Source organism: Cyprinodon tularosa, unplaced genomic scaffold (assembly GCF_016077235.1).
Source record: "Cyprinodon tularosa strain WSP-4 unplaced genomic scaffold, ASM1607723v1 ctg66, whole genome shotgun sequence".
Taxonomy (NCBI): Eukaryota; Metazoa; Chordata; class Actinopteri; order Cyprinodontiformes; family Cyprinodontidae; genus Cyprinodon; species Cyprinodon tularosa.
In genome coordinates this window covers 5042902-5057458 of record NW_024039407.1, presented here as the reverse complement: position 1 = coordinate 5057458, position 14557 = coordinate 5042902, and the positions used below count along the sequence as shown (strand labels likewise).

The 14557-nt window shown below is 40.4% G+C and overlaps 2 protein-coding genes across 2 annotated transcripts; one reads left to right on the top strand and one right to left on the bottom strand.

Moving 5' to 3' along the window:
* Positions 1 to 282: 282 nt before the first annotated feature.
* pink1 (PTEN induced kinase 1) lies at positions 283 to 7756 on the top strand. The gene is made up of 8 exons (XM_038309427.1): positions 283 to 721; positions 2294 to 2569; positions 2650 to 2753; positions 2856 to 3038; positions 3152 to 3315; positions 3422 to 3549; positions 6561 to 6791; positions 6902 to 7756. Exons 1-8 carry the CDS (start codon positions 359 to 361, stop codon positions 7181 to 7183), a joined length of 1731 nt encoding a protein of 576 aa, XP_038165355.1. The 5' UTR covers positions 283 to 358; the 3' UTR covers positions 7184 to 7756.
* Positions 7757 to 9599: 1843 nt separating this feature from the next.
* On the bottom strand, positions 9600 to 13893 carry LOC119799487 (tubulin alpha-1B chain). Its single transcript, XM_038309403.1, has 4 exons — positions 13784 to 13893; positions 12809 to 13031; positions 12571 to 12719; positions 9600 to 10696 (listed from the first exon to the last, which is right to left on the bottom strand). Exons 1-4 carry the CDS (start codon positions 13784 to 13786, stop codon positions 9716 to 9718), a joined length of 1356 nt encoding a protein of 451 aa, XP_038165331.1. The 5' UTR covers positions 13787 to 13893; the 3' UTR covers positions 9600 to 9715.
* Between the last annotated feature and the right edge of the window lie 664 nt (positions 13894 to 14557).

Here is a 14557-nt window from a genome sequence, read left to right as displayed (position 1 = left end):
AGGTAGTTTACTTGAGTAAAGAGGTCAAGTTGATACTTCAACTATTACCAGTGTTCTTAAACTGCAGTATTTATACTTCTACTTAAGTAACAAATGTGTGTACTTTTGACACCACTCAATCAATCAATCAATCAATCAATCAATCAATCAATCCCGAAAAAAGAAATTTCCCAGCTATAAGGCAAAATTAATTCCTGCTATTGCATTGTTTCAACACCAGATGTCGCTAGATCCATAAAAATGACTAGCTTCCATTGCGCATGCGCGGACCGTCTTGTTTACTTTTCTGTAACCCCTGAGCTACACAGGGAGGGCAGCGGTCACCAGGCCGTATTGAACCTCTTTTTCTGGGTTCATCATGTCTGTCAAACATGCCATCAGCCGGGGGCTTGAGCTTGGCCGGTCTTTCCTTCAGATTGGTCTCTTTAAAACAGGCGGCCGAGTTGCAGCAAAGCTCCGAGCTGACCGTTTCCGTGTGGGCCTGTCGGTCCGCACCGCTCAGCCTCAGCCTCAGGCTTTCCTGCCCTCCCGGTACCGCTATTACCGAACCTCTCTGAAGGGGCTAGCGGCTCAGCTTCAGTCTGCCGGCTTCAGGAGGAGGTTCACCGGCGGCTCCCCGCGGAACAGGGCCGTGTTCCTGGCTTTTGGCCTGGGTGTGGGGCTTATCGAGCAGCAGCTGGAGGAGGACAGACGGAGCGCTGCTACCTGTCAGGACATCCAGGTAAGTTCTGCCGCCATGATGGACCAGCTTAGAATCTGAGTCAGTTCTCCTAGTAAGGAACATTTCATCTTTTAAGCTTCTCTGGGCGCCTTTGAAAATGTTAAATCTAAAATACTTTGTCTAGTTGTGTCAATATGTGTAAAACTTTTCTTTTTCTAGCTTTTGAAAATCCACATGTTGAAAGGTTATAGTTTATACTACTCATCAGCACTATGCAGCAACTTTATAAACACCTATTCACCCTATGAACTGTAGTATGTTTGTTCCTGTTTGGCTGTGACTCCTTCCTGGAGAGAAATATCAGCTGTGCTGCTGCCATCAACACCTTTGTTTATAGATGTTGGAGATCGGCCTGTTTTCCAGTGTAGTCCTGTTTCTCTGACTGTGACTGGCTGGATGTGCTCTCTTCATCCTCTGACATGGGAGTTGGCTAGAAGCTCGTCTGTGTGACTGTGTGTTTCATGGACGGGGCGCCTTTTACAGTTGCTTTTTTTGATCTCATCTTCTGTCTCCTTGAACCCCAGTCGGCCTCAGCAGATGGCCGCTCACACTGAGCCTGGTTCTGTTGGAGGTTTCTACCTGTTAAAAGGGAGTTTGTCCTCTCCACTGTCGCTACAAGCATGTTTAGTGTGAGGGATTGCCTTTAATGCTGTCTGAAGAGAAAAAAAAAAAGAGATTGAGTCTCAGTATATTCTGAGTATGTGGGGAAAAAAGGTATTTCATATTTGCCCAATCTCTCCCCCCATTCATCTATCCTTCCATCGATTCATGAATTTCTTTCTATCATTTAAGCATCTATTTTTCCATGTTCTTTATAGTCTGTATATTTTTTAGCTTTAGTTTTAATATCTACGGAAGAGGATAAGGGCCACTGGAAAAAATAAAAAAAAGTTAACTGATTTTAAAATTTTATTTCAATTTAGTATTGGAAAAAAGTCAGAATTCTGACTTTAATCTCAGAATTCTGACTTTAATCTCAGAATTCTGACTTTTTTCTCAGAATTCTGACTTTAATCTCAGAATTTGGGATTTTAATGTAGATGGGCACCATGAAGGAAGAGATGTGGGAGCACTCAGCTTCACTGACAAAGATGTGAGTTGTTTGACAGGGCCAGTGACACATTGGTGGAAAATGATGGAATTAGGCTACTTTTATGTTTTTGCCCGAGGGGTCCCCTCATTAATGGAGGAGCAGAAGGTCATTAAAACAAAAGAGCTAGTCTCTAAAACAGACATGGCTATGGCTTGATGCTAACATGTTTATCTGTCAGAATTCTGAGAAAAAAGTGAAAATTCTGAGGAAAAAACTCAGAATTCTGAGAAAAAGTAAAAATCCTGAGAAAAAAGTCAAAATCCTGAGAAAAACAGTCAGAATTCTGACTTTTTTCCCATACTAAACTGAAATAAAATAAGAAAATCAGTTAACTTTTTTTTTCCAGTGGCCCTAATCCTCTTCCGTAGATATCTGCTTTAAATGTGGAGTTTTTTGTTTTTTTTTCCTGAAAGATTTACTGAGATCTGGTAAATGTGTGTAGTTTTAACATGTGAAACTGATTTTCTCTCAATCTGCAGGCTGTTTTCAAGAAGAAAAAATTCCAGAGCACACTGAGGCCTTTCACCTCTGGATTCAAACTGGAGGACTACATTATAGGAAAGCAGATCGGTAAAGGCTCCAACGCGGCTGTGTATGAGGCTGCCGCTCAGTTCGCCCGCCCTCAGCAGTCTGAAGACGACGCTTCGCTGCAGGAACTAAAGGATAATGAAGAGGAAGTCCAGGCGGTACGATCGGCAGCATGCTGCTCCCTAAGAAATTTCCCCTTGGCTATAAAAATGCTGTGGAACATTGGAGTAAGTACCTCCATCTCTACCATGTGTAGCTCTAATGAGTAAAAATGACGCAATTTATGTTTTTGTTTATTTTTCTAAAGGCTGGATCATCAAGTGAGGCTATATTAAAATCTATGTCACAAGAGCTTGTACCTGCTGGCCCTTTCGCCTTAAAGCAGGATAAGGAGCACATCACTCTGGATGGGTAGATTTTTTTGTGTTCCGTTTCTTTTCGTCTTGTCCTGCTGTACAGATGAAAGGGCGACAAACATCCTGATGAACCTCTGTTGTCTCTTTTGTAACGCAGACATTTTGGTTCCCTTCCTAAAAGAGTCTCAGCTCACCCAAACGTGATCAGAGTGCATCGAGCTTTCACGGCAGATGTGCCGCTGCTACCAGGCGCCCAGGAAGAGTATCCAGATGTGCTGCCACCCAGGCTCAACCCCGCAGGCCTTGGAAACAATCGCACTCTTTTCCTTGTCATGAAGAAGTAAGACATGTTGAAACACAAAGCTCAACCAGTTTTGTTATTAGTCGGTTTATATCTTTTTTCTTTTTTTTTTTTGTAATGATCTTAAACGGCTGTCATTTATGTTTCTGCAGCTATCCATGCACATTACGTCAGTACCTGCAGGTTTCCACACCCACCCGCTGGCAGGGCTCTTTAATGTTGCTGCAGCTCCTAGAGGGGGTGGACCATCTGTGCAGACAGGGTGTAGCTCACAGGGATCTGAAGTCAGACAACATTCTGCTGGAGTTTGATTCAGGTCAGATTTTAAAGCAAACACCGTACAAACTTGCTTTTATTTCTGATTTTTTTCACTTTTGCTTTAATATTGGTGACATCTTTCCTTATTTGTTTTCTTCCTGCAGGTGGCTGCCCCCGTTTGGTAATCACTGACTTTGGCTGCTGCCTCACTCAGAATGACTGCAGCCTACAGCTGCCGTTCAACAGCATGTACGTCGATAAAGGAGGGAATGTTTCGCTCATGGCTCCTGAGGTAAGTCCAAATACTTCCTTTTTTGTTTTTATGTATATGTGACGTTATGTTGGTCAGTATTTGTTTTCTAATTAACCACTGTAGATTAGGGCTGCAACTACTCTATTATTATTCTGCAAATCAATTAATCTGTTATTTAGTTTTTTTATTAATTGATTAATAATTTGATAGCCAAAGGTTCATTAAATTATTAATTTCATTTTTGCAAAATTAAAGTAGGTGAAACTAAAATGTTTCCACTTGACTTCTGGATAGAGCATATTGACAGACAAGAAAGCTTTTTTATTTTAAATGCAATATGTTTACATATTTCTTTTTACCATTTTGGTGTAATTGCTGCTCAAGGGTTGGTTGCTTTGTTTCAAGGTCAGGGATCTTGTAGGGTATCATATTGTGTCAAGATCAGGGATCTTGTGGGTACCATATTGTGTCAAGATCAGGGATCTTGTGGGTATTATATTGTGTCAAGATCAGGGATCTTGTGGGGATCATATTGTGTCAAGATCAGGGATCTTGTGGGGATCATATTGTGTCAAGATCAGGGATCTTGTGGGTACCATATTGTGTCAAGGTCAGGGATCTTGTGGGGATCATACTGTGTCAAGATCAGGGATCTTGTGGGTATCATATTGTGTCAAGATCAAGGATCTTGTGGGTACCATATTGTGTCAAGATCAGGGATCTTGTGGGTACCATATTGTGTCAAGGTCAGGGATCTTGTGGGGATCGTATTGTGTCAAGATCAGGGATCTTGTGGGTATCATATTGTGTCAAGATCAGGGATCTTGTGGGTATTATATTGTGTCAAGGTCAGGGATCTTGTGGGTATCATATTGTGTCAAGATCAGGGATCTTGTGGGTACCATATTGTGTCAAGGTCAGGGATCTTGTGGGTATCATATTGTGTCAAGATCAGGGATCTTGTGGGTACCATATTGTGTCAAGGTCAGGGATCTTGTGGGTATCATATTGTGTCAAGTTCAGGGATCTTGTGGGGATCTTATTGTGTCAAGATCAGGGATCTTGTGGGTATCATATCGTGTCAAGGTCAGGGATCTTGTGGGTACCATATTGTGTCAAGATCAGGGATCTTGTGGGTAGCATATTGTGTCAAGATCAGGGATCTTGTGGGTAACATATTGTGTCAAGATCAGGGATCTTGTGGGTATCATATTGTGTCAAGATCAGGGATCTTGTGGGTATCATATTGTGTCAAGATCAGGGATCTTGTGGGTATCATATTGTGTCAAGATCAGGGATCTTGTGGGTATCATATTGTGTCAAGATCAGGGATCTTGTGGGTATCATATTGTGTCAAGATCAGGGATCTTGTGGGTATCATATTGTGTCAAGATCAGGGATCTTGTGGGTATCATATTGTGTCAAGATCAGGGATCTTGTGGGTATCATATCGTGTCAAGGTCAGCGATCTTGTGGGTATCATATCCTGTCAAGGTCAGGGATCTTGTGGGTATCATATCGTGTCAAGGTCAGGGATCTTGTGGGTACCATATTGTGTCAAGATCAGGGATCTTGTGGGTACCATATTGTGCCAAGATCAGGGATCTTGTGGGTAGCATATTGTGTCAAGATCAGGGATCTTGTGGGTACCATATTGTGTCAAGGTCAGGGATCTTGTGGGTACCATATTGTGTCAAGATCAGGGATCTTGTGGGTACCATATTGTGTCAAGGTCAGGGATCTTGTGGGTAGCATATTGTGTCAAGGTCAGGGATCTTGTGGGTAGCATATTGTGTCAAGGTCAGGGATCTTGTGGGTACCATATTGTGTCAAGATCAGGGATCTTGTGGGTAGTATATTGTGTCAAGATCAGGGATCTTGTGGGTAGCATATTGTGTCAAGGTCAGGGATCTTGTGGGTAGCATATTGTGTCAAGGTCAGGGATCTTGTGGGTAGCATATTGTGTCAAGATCAGGGATCTTGTGGGTAACATATTGTGTCAAGGTCAGGGATCTTGTGGGTACCATATTGTGTCAAGGTCAGGGATCTTGTGAGTAGCATATTGTGTCAAGATCAGGTATCTTGTGGGTACCATATTGTGTCAAGATCAGGGATCTTGTGGGTACAATATCGTGTCAAGATCAGGGATCTTGTGGATACCATATCGTGTCAAGGTCAGGGATCTTGTGGGTACCATATTGTGTCAAGGTCAGGGATCTTGTGGGTACCATATTGTGTCAAGGTCAGGGATCTTGTGGGTACCATATTGTGTCAAGGTCAGGGATCTTGTGGGTACCATATTGTGTCAAGGTCAGGGATCTTGTGGTTTAAAAAAACAACATTGTGTTTGAAATAAATACGTCCGGGACCTATAAAGTCAAGACAGAAGTTGGTAAGGACGCCATTGTTGGAGTCTGAATGAATCGATTACTAAATTAGTCGATGATTATTACAATAATCGATGAATCATGATTAATCCGCTCAATTGTTTCAGCCCTACTGTAGGTATAAAAATTCTCCCACTAAAGTGCATCATTTTAGGTGGAGTGTGCAGCCCGGGTCACACCGTTAAACTGACAAGGGGCAGGATTGCTCTCTAATTCCTGAGAGATTTCGGTTGGCGTCTTGATTTTCCATGCGTTTATGCAGCTCCATTTCTTCAAGTGTTCAACACTTTTTCCCTGTGCCATTCCACATTATTACACATTACTTAATTTCTGGACATCTATAGTTTGATTTCTTTGCATGTGTGGATTACATGGATTGTTACTGACATTTGGTGAAAATGTAATCTCAATATTGAACTAAAAAAATCATTTGACATATTTCTAAAATGAAACTGATACTTGGATCAAAAGCTATGCTGTGTTACTTTAAAAACATTTTTCAAAAAGTTTTTCTTTTCCCTTTTACGACGATGTGCTACTTTGTGTTTGACCTCGTAAACTTGTTTTTATGTGATGAAATATTAAAAGGCTGAATAGACATAGGTATTTCAGCATCATGTTTTAGTGTAATTCTCATTAAAAGGATGTTATTTTTGTCCTTAGGTGATGACAGCAGTGCCAGGTCCTGGTGTGGTGATTGACTACACCAAATCTGATGCCTGGGCTGTGGGGGCAATCTCCTATGAGATATTTGGACTGCATAACCCTTTTTATGGAGCTGCTGGACTGCAAAGCACAAACTATCAGGAGAAGCAGCTCCCTCCTCTGCCTGCTCGCGTTCCAGCCGATGTGCAGTTAGTTATAAGCCTGCTTTTCAGAAGGAACCCAAAAAAGGTAAGGAAGGTGTGACGGTGAGATGATTGTGATACAGATGTTGGTTCTGCTGCATTGTAATTAAGATTTCTACTGAAACCTGCACTAACTGCATGATTCTTCCTCCTCAGCGTCCAAGCGCTCGTGTAGCAGCCAACATGCTCGCCCTAAGCCTCTGGGGTCGCAGGGCCCTGGCCAATCAGGACAGCGCTGGCATGAGAAAACTGGCTGATTGGCTGCTGTGCCAGTCTGCTGTGGTTCTCCTGCAGGGCTGCAGTGGACCCAGTGGGAACAGAGTGGAGGCGGAGCTACAGAGGAGCTTTCTGTCAAACCTAGAGCTGGAAGACCTGCGCGCTGCTGTAGGCTTCCTCCTTTACGGGCGAGAAAAAAGCCACGCCTGCATGTTTGCATAGATTCACACTTTAAATTCCAACCTTAAAGTAAAACTCCCTCATCTGCTGTCTGCATTACTCCCACTAGTTAATAAACTGTGAGGTGTTATGTCTAATATCCATCAGTTTGAGCAATTTTTTCTGTTTGCTGCGGTTTTAATTGGTGTTATACACAATATGCCTGCAAAAATCTTTAAATAGGTTTGACTTGTGTTCAAGAAAAGCTTCCAACAACCTTCATGAAAATTGCATCATATCTAACAAGTACTTTGCATTGATATTTTTTTTTTAAATGCCACCAGTGTCCCTGCATCTAGTTTCATTAAAGTATTTCCCCCAAAACGAGTCATCGGTTAATGGAAAGTACTGGTGGCTGCTTGTTTTTTTTGTTTTAAGAGTTGAAAACACTCAAACCTGCAGTCATTTTTAAACCCTAGTAAAAGTTTAGGTTAATAGAGATATTTTAAATTAATTAATAATATTAATTTATTGTTATGTGTGCTTGGAAACACATGGAAACGTCGGGATGACAGGCTTTGAGCAGTTTTCCTGTTTGCACTTTATATCCAAGTTTGCACATTGTTGGAACTCTTTTTAAAAAATTACTAAAGCTTAAATTCCAGATGTATTTCATCAACGTACTAATTTTCATTACAAGAGTTGGTGGCTGTAAATGATCTATAAAGAGCAATTTTTCAAATATGTAAATATCATGTCTGAAAATAAAAATCCGGGGGTCTGCCCGTCTTTATTTTGAAGGAAAAAGTGATCTTTGACTCGTTTTTTTGTCTTGATGAAAATAGGTAGTTTAATGGAGCTGCATTACCTGTTGATGCTTCAGTTCCATAGTTTTCCTGTGGACTTTTCTCTTGAATATAGGCAAGCATAAAACAGCTTTGTACCCCTCCAACTACAGATGATTCTGATGTGAGTCGACAGAACTGAAAAATACTCCTGGATAGGTGTTTGAAACTCTGTAGAAAAAACTAAGCGAATCTCAGTGTTCTTGAATTTGAGCCTGTTTTGTGACCTACAAAGGTCTATCAGCAGGGTTTTAGCCATTTGCGAGGCAGTAGCTCATCTGTTGGTTTGGATCAAACATCACAGGCTTTGATCCTGAACCAATGGTACAATTTGGATTGTTTTTCTATGATTTTTAATTAATTGGTATATGTCTACAGAATAAAATATTTCAAATCATATGTTGATTATGACTTGCATAAAATACAAGCCCCAAATTCAGTGTTTTAGGACATCTATATACATTATAATCTATATAATGTAATCTTGCATACATGCAACCTTGCCGGAAGAAAGTTCCAGATTTGATTCCCGGCCCAAGGTATTTCTCCATTGAGTTTGCATGCTTTCCCTGTGCATGCATGGGTTCTCTCCGGGTACTCCAGCTTCCTCCCACAGTCCAAAAACATGACTTACAGGTGCTGGTCATAAAATTAGAATATCATGAAAAAGTAGATTGATTTCAGTAATTCCATTTAAAAAGTGAAACTTGTATATTATATTCATACATTACATACAAACTCATATATTTCAGATGTTTATTTTGTTTAATTTTGATGATTACAAATGACAACAAATGAAAATCTCAAATTCATCATATCAGAAAATTAGAATATTGTGAAAAGGTTCAAAATTGATGGCCCCTGGTGCCACACTCTAATCAGCTAATTAACTCAAACCACCTGCAAAAGCCTTTAAATGGTCTTTCAGTCTAGTTCTATAGGCTACACAATCATGGGGAAGACTGCTGACTTGACAGTTGTCCAAAAGACGACCATCGACACCTTGCATTTTCATTTGTTGTCATTTGTAATCATCAAAATTAAACAAAATAAACATCTGAAATATATGAGTTTGTATGTAATGTATGAATATAATATACAAGTTTCACTTTTTAAATGGAATTACTGAAATCAATCTACTTTTTCATGATATTCTAATTTTATGACCAGCACCTGTAGTTTAATTGCCATCTCTAAATTACCCTTACGTGTGCATAGCTGTATGTCTCTGTTGCCCTGTGACAGACTGGCAAACTTTTAGGGTGTATCCTGCCCATAGACTGAGGCAGGGTTACTTATTAGCTGCACGTAATACAGCGAATAAGTAACATGCTTTTTCAATTTTGTTAAATATTCTAATTTTATGAGATATTGAAATCAGGTCTTATTATAATTTGTTCTATAGATCCCCTTTTATGCAAGCTGACTGCTGCTAAGCATGAACAAAATCAGGAGAACTAGTCATCGAGTCATCACACTTTGGCTCCCTGAAATAAAGAGATGATCTGTGTTTACTTCTCGATAGTCGTTACATTCTGCATAATCGGCATAAGCACTGAATACTGCAACTAATAGGGTTTACTACCAGCAGTGTCCCTTAGTGGGTTCTCAAAACAAATTAGAAAAAACAAGACTTTACTTTAAGAGAACTTTATTTTAGATTCAATCTGACAAGTCACAATCTGAACATTTCAGAATTAATATAGGGACAGAGAAAATTAGCATTTTTCAATTGTGTCTCGCACCACATTTAATATTCCTCTCCTTCCTCCTCTCCCTCACCCTCAATCGAGTCGACTCCCACCTCTTCATAATCCTTCTCCAGAGCAGCCATATCCTCTCGTGCCTCAGAGAACTCCCCTTCCTCCATCCCCTCCCCCACATACCAGTGGACGAAGGCCCTCTTTGCGTACATCAGGTCAAACTTGTGGTCCAGCCTGGCCCAGGCCTCTGCAATGGCGGTGGTGTTGCTCAGCATGCACACGGCCCTCTGGACCTTAGCAAGGTCTCCCCCAGGGACTACAGTGGGTGGCTGGTAGTTGATGCCAACCTTGAAGCCAGTGGGACACCAGTCCACAAATTGGATTGAGCGCTTGGTTTTAATGGTGGCGATGGCAGCGTTGACGTCTTTAGGCACCACATCGCCACGGTACAGAAGACAGCAGGCCATGTACTTGCCGTGACGAGGGTCACACTTAACCATCTGATTGGCCGGCTCGAAGCATGCGTTGGTGATCTCAGCCACTGAGAGCTGCTCATGGTAGGCCTTCTCTGCAGAGATCACCGGGGCATAGGTGGCCAGAGGGAAGTGGATGCGGGGATACGGTACCAGGTTGGTCTGGAACTCCGTCAGATCAACATTCAAAGCACCATCAAAGCGAAGGGAGGCAGTAATGGAGGACACGATTTGGCTGATGAGCCTGTTCAGGTTGGTGTAGGTGGGGCGCTCAATGTCAAGGTTCCTGCGACAAATATCGTAGATGGCCTCGTTGTCCACCATGAAGGCACAGTCAGAGTGCTCCAGGGTGGTGTGGGTGGTCAGGATGGAGTTGTAGGGCTCAACCACTGCAGTGGACACCTGAGGGGCAGGATAGATGGAGAACTCCAGCTTGGACTTCTTGCCGTAATCTACAGAGAGGCGCTCCATCAGCAGAGAGGTAAAACCAGAACCAGTTCCTCCACCAAAGCTGTGGAAAACCAGGAAACCCTGCAGCCCTGTGCACTGGTCAGCCTGTGGTAACAGAAATTCACACGTAATGTGAGATATGGGTTTATAATGTATACTCTCTACCAGCTATATTTGGTGTCAGTCTCAGATCTAAAACTGTTCTCTTGTTGCTATGACCTGGATGAAAGGTAACTATTGTCGTCTTCTCTAGAGAATACTTGGAGAACAGACATTTTGAAGAGTGTCAATGAACAGCAGTTTTAGGGGTGTTCTGAATATGGTTGGAATATACAATCCTAAAATTGTAAACTCAGTGTCAATAACCAGGAAAATATTCAATATTTGATACCATTTTAGATACCACAGGGATACAAAATTAAAATAAAAACTCCAGTAGAACACAATTTAACGATATCGTAAGGTTTTGTGAGGTATTTTTCCCCCTGAAATTAATAGCAAAAATAAGCAAACAATACTTGTTTATAGTAATGTCAATATGGCAAAATTAGTATTGTATTTGGATACAGTTTGAGTATTAATTCTTTTTACTGTACGGATATTTTTGACTAGCCTGGTGAGACCATCCTGATCTCGCGAGCTTTCAAGATTTCACCGGCTAATCAGTCTGGAGACTCTCCGTCGAAGAAAATTTGGAGCAGTTCACCAAACGAACGTCCAATCAGCGTTGGCTTTGAGGCGGGTTGAGGTGTGACGCAACGAGAAGCGCGACAGTTCAGTCTTTGGCGTGGCTATCGAGCAAGTTTTATCGGAATTACAGAGTATTTCTTCACTGAAAGAAGAGCAAAACACTGCTCTGGAGGCTTTTCTCAGAGGAAAAGATGTTTTTGCTCTTCTCCCGACTGGTTTCGGCAAGAGTTTGATCAATCAATTGGCTCCTCTTTGTCGTCGCTCTGTTACGTCTTATGCTTTGTCGATCTGATTGGTTTATTTGGCCCGTCTATCACCAACATAGGCCAATCAGCTAACCAGTATTTTCGCCCCTTCCCAAAATTACTTCAACGGAAGGTTTCCAGATGGATATGCGGAGCAAATCCATCTGGCAGAGTCAGGTTAATTTTTGACATCCCTAGTTCTAAAATAAGTTTAATTTCCAAAATTAAGCAGGTCTTGCAGCTCTGCTTATTGACCGATAGCAATACCGACGCCTTACAATATCATCGCACATACCAATATTCATTTCGTAGTGAAGAATGTTAGAGAAGGCTTTATTAAGTGATGTTACAGAGAATAGTCAACAGGCAACCCATTTGTCATTTTTAAGCTAACAAGAATATTTTACTACTAAATAAAAACAATAAATAAGAAGCTCAGCTGTTGTTTTATCTGTCTAGGACAGAAGGTTGATAGAAATAGTGGATAACTGATGATGAGGATGGCTGGAGCAGAGCACTTTCAGCTTCAGGTGGTTGTAACCTGATATTCATTTCTCCTGGTTAATGATGGACCAATTTCTGTTATCAATTTTGGGCAGAGACATCTCTATCAATTTTCAAATCTTAACACATATTCTCAATTAGATTTTTGGTCTCCATTTTAGCTCAACTATTTAACATAATTTTTTTTTTTTTTTGACAAAATCCATTCCATTGGGCCTGTCTAAAGTCTTTTATAGCTTCCTGTGTTGTAAGACTGTCTCCAACCATGTTTAGTGTTGGTGATTTTGACGAAAGGATTCTCCCACCTGAGCTGTGCAGCTCCTCACAAGTTACTCTAGAAATTATGGCTACTTTCCTATTAATCATGTTTTTGTTTCAGCTGCTAGTTTTGCAATAGATTAGTTGTTGTAGTCTATCAAAGTAACTGGGTCCTAATTGCGTTTAACATAAATTTTAAAAAGAAAAAACAAAAATATTTTTTTAGTAAAAGCTGAAGATAAATTAGAAACTTGGAGGACCAGTGTTGTAAAATTTACCCACCAGTTTGCGGATCCTGTCCAGCACCAGGTCAATGATTTCTTTACCAATCGTGTAGTGTCCGCGGGCATAGTTGTTGGCGGCATCTTCCTTACCAGTAATCAGCTGCTCAGGATGAAACAGCTGGCGATACGTCCCGGTGCGGACCTCATCTAAAGACACAGAAGCAATAAGACATCTGGTCAGTTTGTTTGCATCAAATAATAATGGACAACCAATACAAATATCAGAGAGGGATTACCAATGACAGTGGGCTCTAGATCCACGAAAACAGCTCTTGGAACATGTTTTCCAGCTCCAGTCTCACTAAAGAAGGTGTTAAAAGAATCATCTCCACCGCCAATGGCTTTGTCGCTAGGCATCTGTCCGTCAGGCTGGATCCCATGTTCCAGGCAGTACAGCTCCCAACAGGCATTACCAATCTGGACACCAGCCTGACCGACGTGGATAGAGATACACTCACGCTGGGGAAAAAAAAAAAAAAAAAGATTTTATTAGAGACCAAATGAAATTTTTTTCAGGGATGATGGTGAAGTGAAGTCAAAGAAAAGAAAATAAATTATCCTATTTTAAGCCATCCATACATATTTTCCTTTATTTGCTTCAAAAGGCTTTTACAGAGTAAATCTGTGGAAAAATGCATGTATTTTTGCTTTAAATAAAGCAGTGCATTTTGTACTGCAACACTGAACTACCATTGCTCAGAGGATTACTGTAGATAGGGGGGATTATCTAGGACAGACATGTTGTAGTGTGCTGGCTTGAAAGCTCTACTGAGAATGTTTGTCAGCGTTATTTACATTTAACATACATAGTCTCCCAAGTTTTATAAATGCTTTTAATCTTTAAAGGATTTCATTTGAATATGGAAAAGGCTGTATTATATAATGCACATTTACATAACGATGCCATAAAGGGACACAGATCCAGAATGACAAACTGCGCACAAATGAATGGCTAATGGTGGTGGAAGGAAACCATCAAAGCTGATTTTGTCATGCAGGTAAAAAAAAAAAAAAAAAAAAAGCCATATATAATTAAATGTAATAACACTCAAAAAGTCCTTCACAATATCAAAGTATTTATTAGAAAGATTTTTACCAAATTAGATGGTCAATATTTCGAAAAAAATACACCCTTTCCTTTTTTTTTTCTTTTTTTTTTTAAAGCAGCTTCCAAAAATATCGTCTGCAATTAAAGTGCAAGTCCTGCTTACCATGTTGGCTCACTGATATTATGTAATGATGCACAGGTCCGGAGGAGAAGGTGCGTCCGCGCTGCTCTGTGGATAAAAGCTGCTCTGGTGGTGACGCACAGCAAGAACGCGTCTGAGGATACGGTGGCTGTATGGCAGGCGGTTTTCACATTTATTAGAAGCGCTGTCCTCTCTAATCCATTTGCAGATCACTAGAATCTGATTCTTTCTGATCTAATCCACATTCCTACCAGTCAGGACTAAAGTGATTGAGATGCTAAATTACATTTTTTCTAACAAAAACAAAATTTCAGGATGCAAAGAAATAGAACTGTAGGCTACTAGTAAGAATAAAGTTTCAGATATCTAGAAATCTTTACAAAATTATAAGGAGCCATTTTGTAAATTTATTAGCTTGACTGAATGTGTATTTAGGATGTCTCAAATTCATTTTTCCCTCGTCTAAAATTAACATTTCAGATATCTTAAGTGTATTTTTTTTTTAAGTAAAATTTATGTCACATTTCCCCATTCATGTCTGTCACTTTCAGACACCCATATTAATATTACTCCAATCTAAAATAAACATTCTAAATGCCTAAAAATTAATTTCACTGGTCGTATTTTTTTTTAAGATATCAAGAATAAACAACTAAAAATAGCCTAACTTATATGGTTTTAAGGCTTAGGAACCTAAATTCAAGTCATTGGTTTTTGTAAATTTTGGTTCCTCTCTGTTGATTAAAAGCAGTAATGGTGCCAAAGGTAGTCTGTCAGAAATTAAAGAAAATTAAA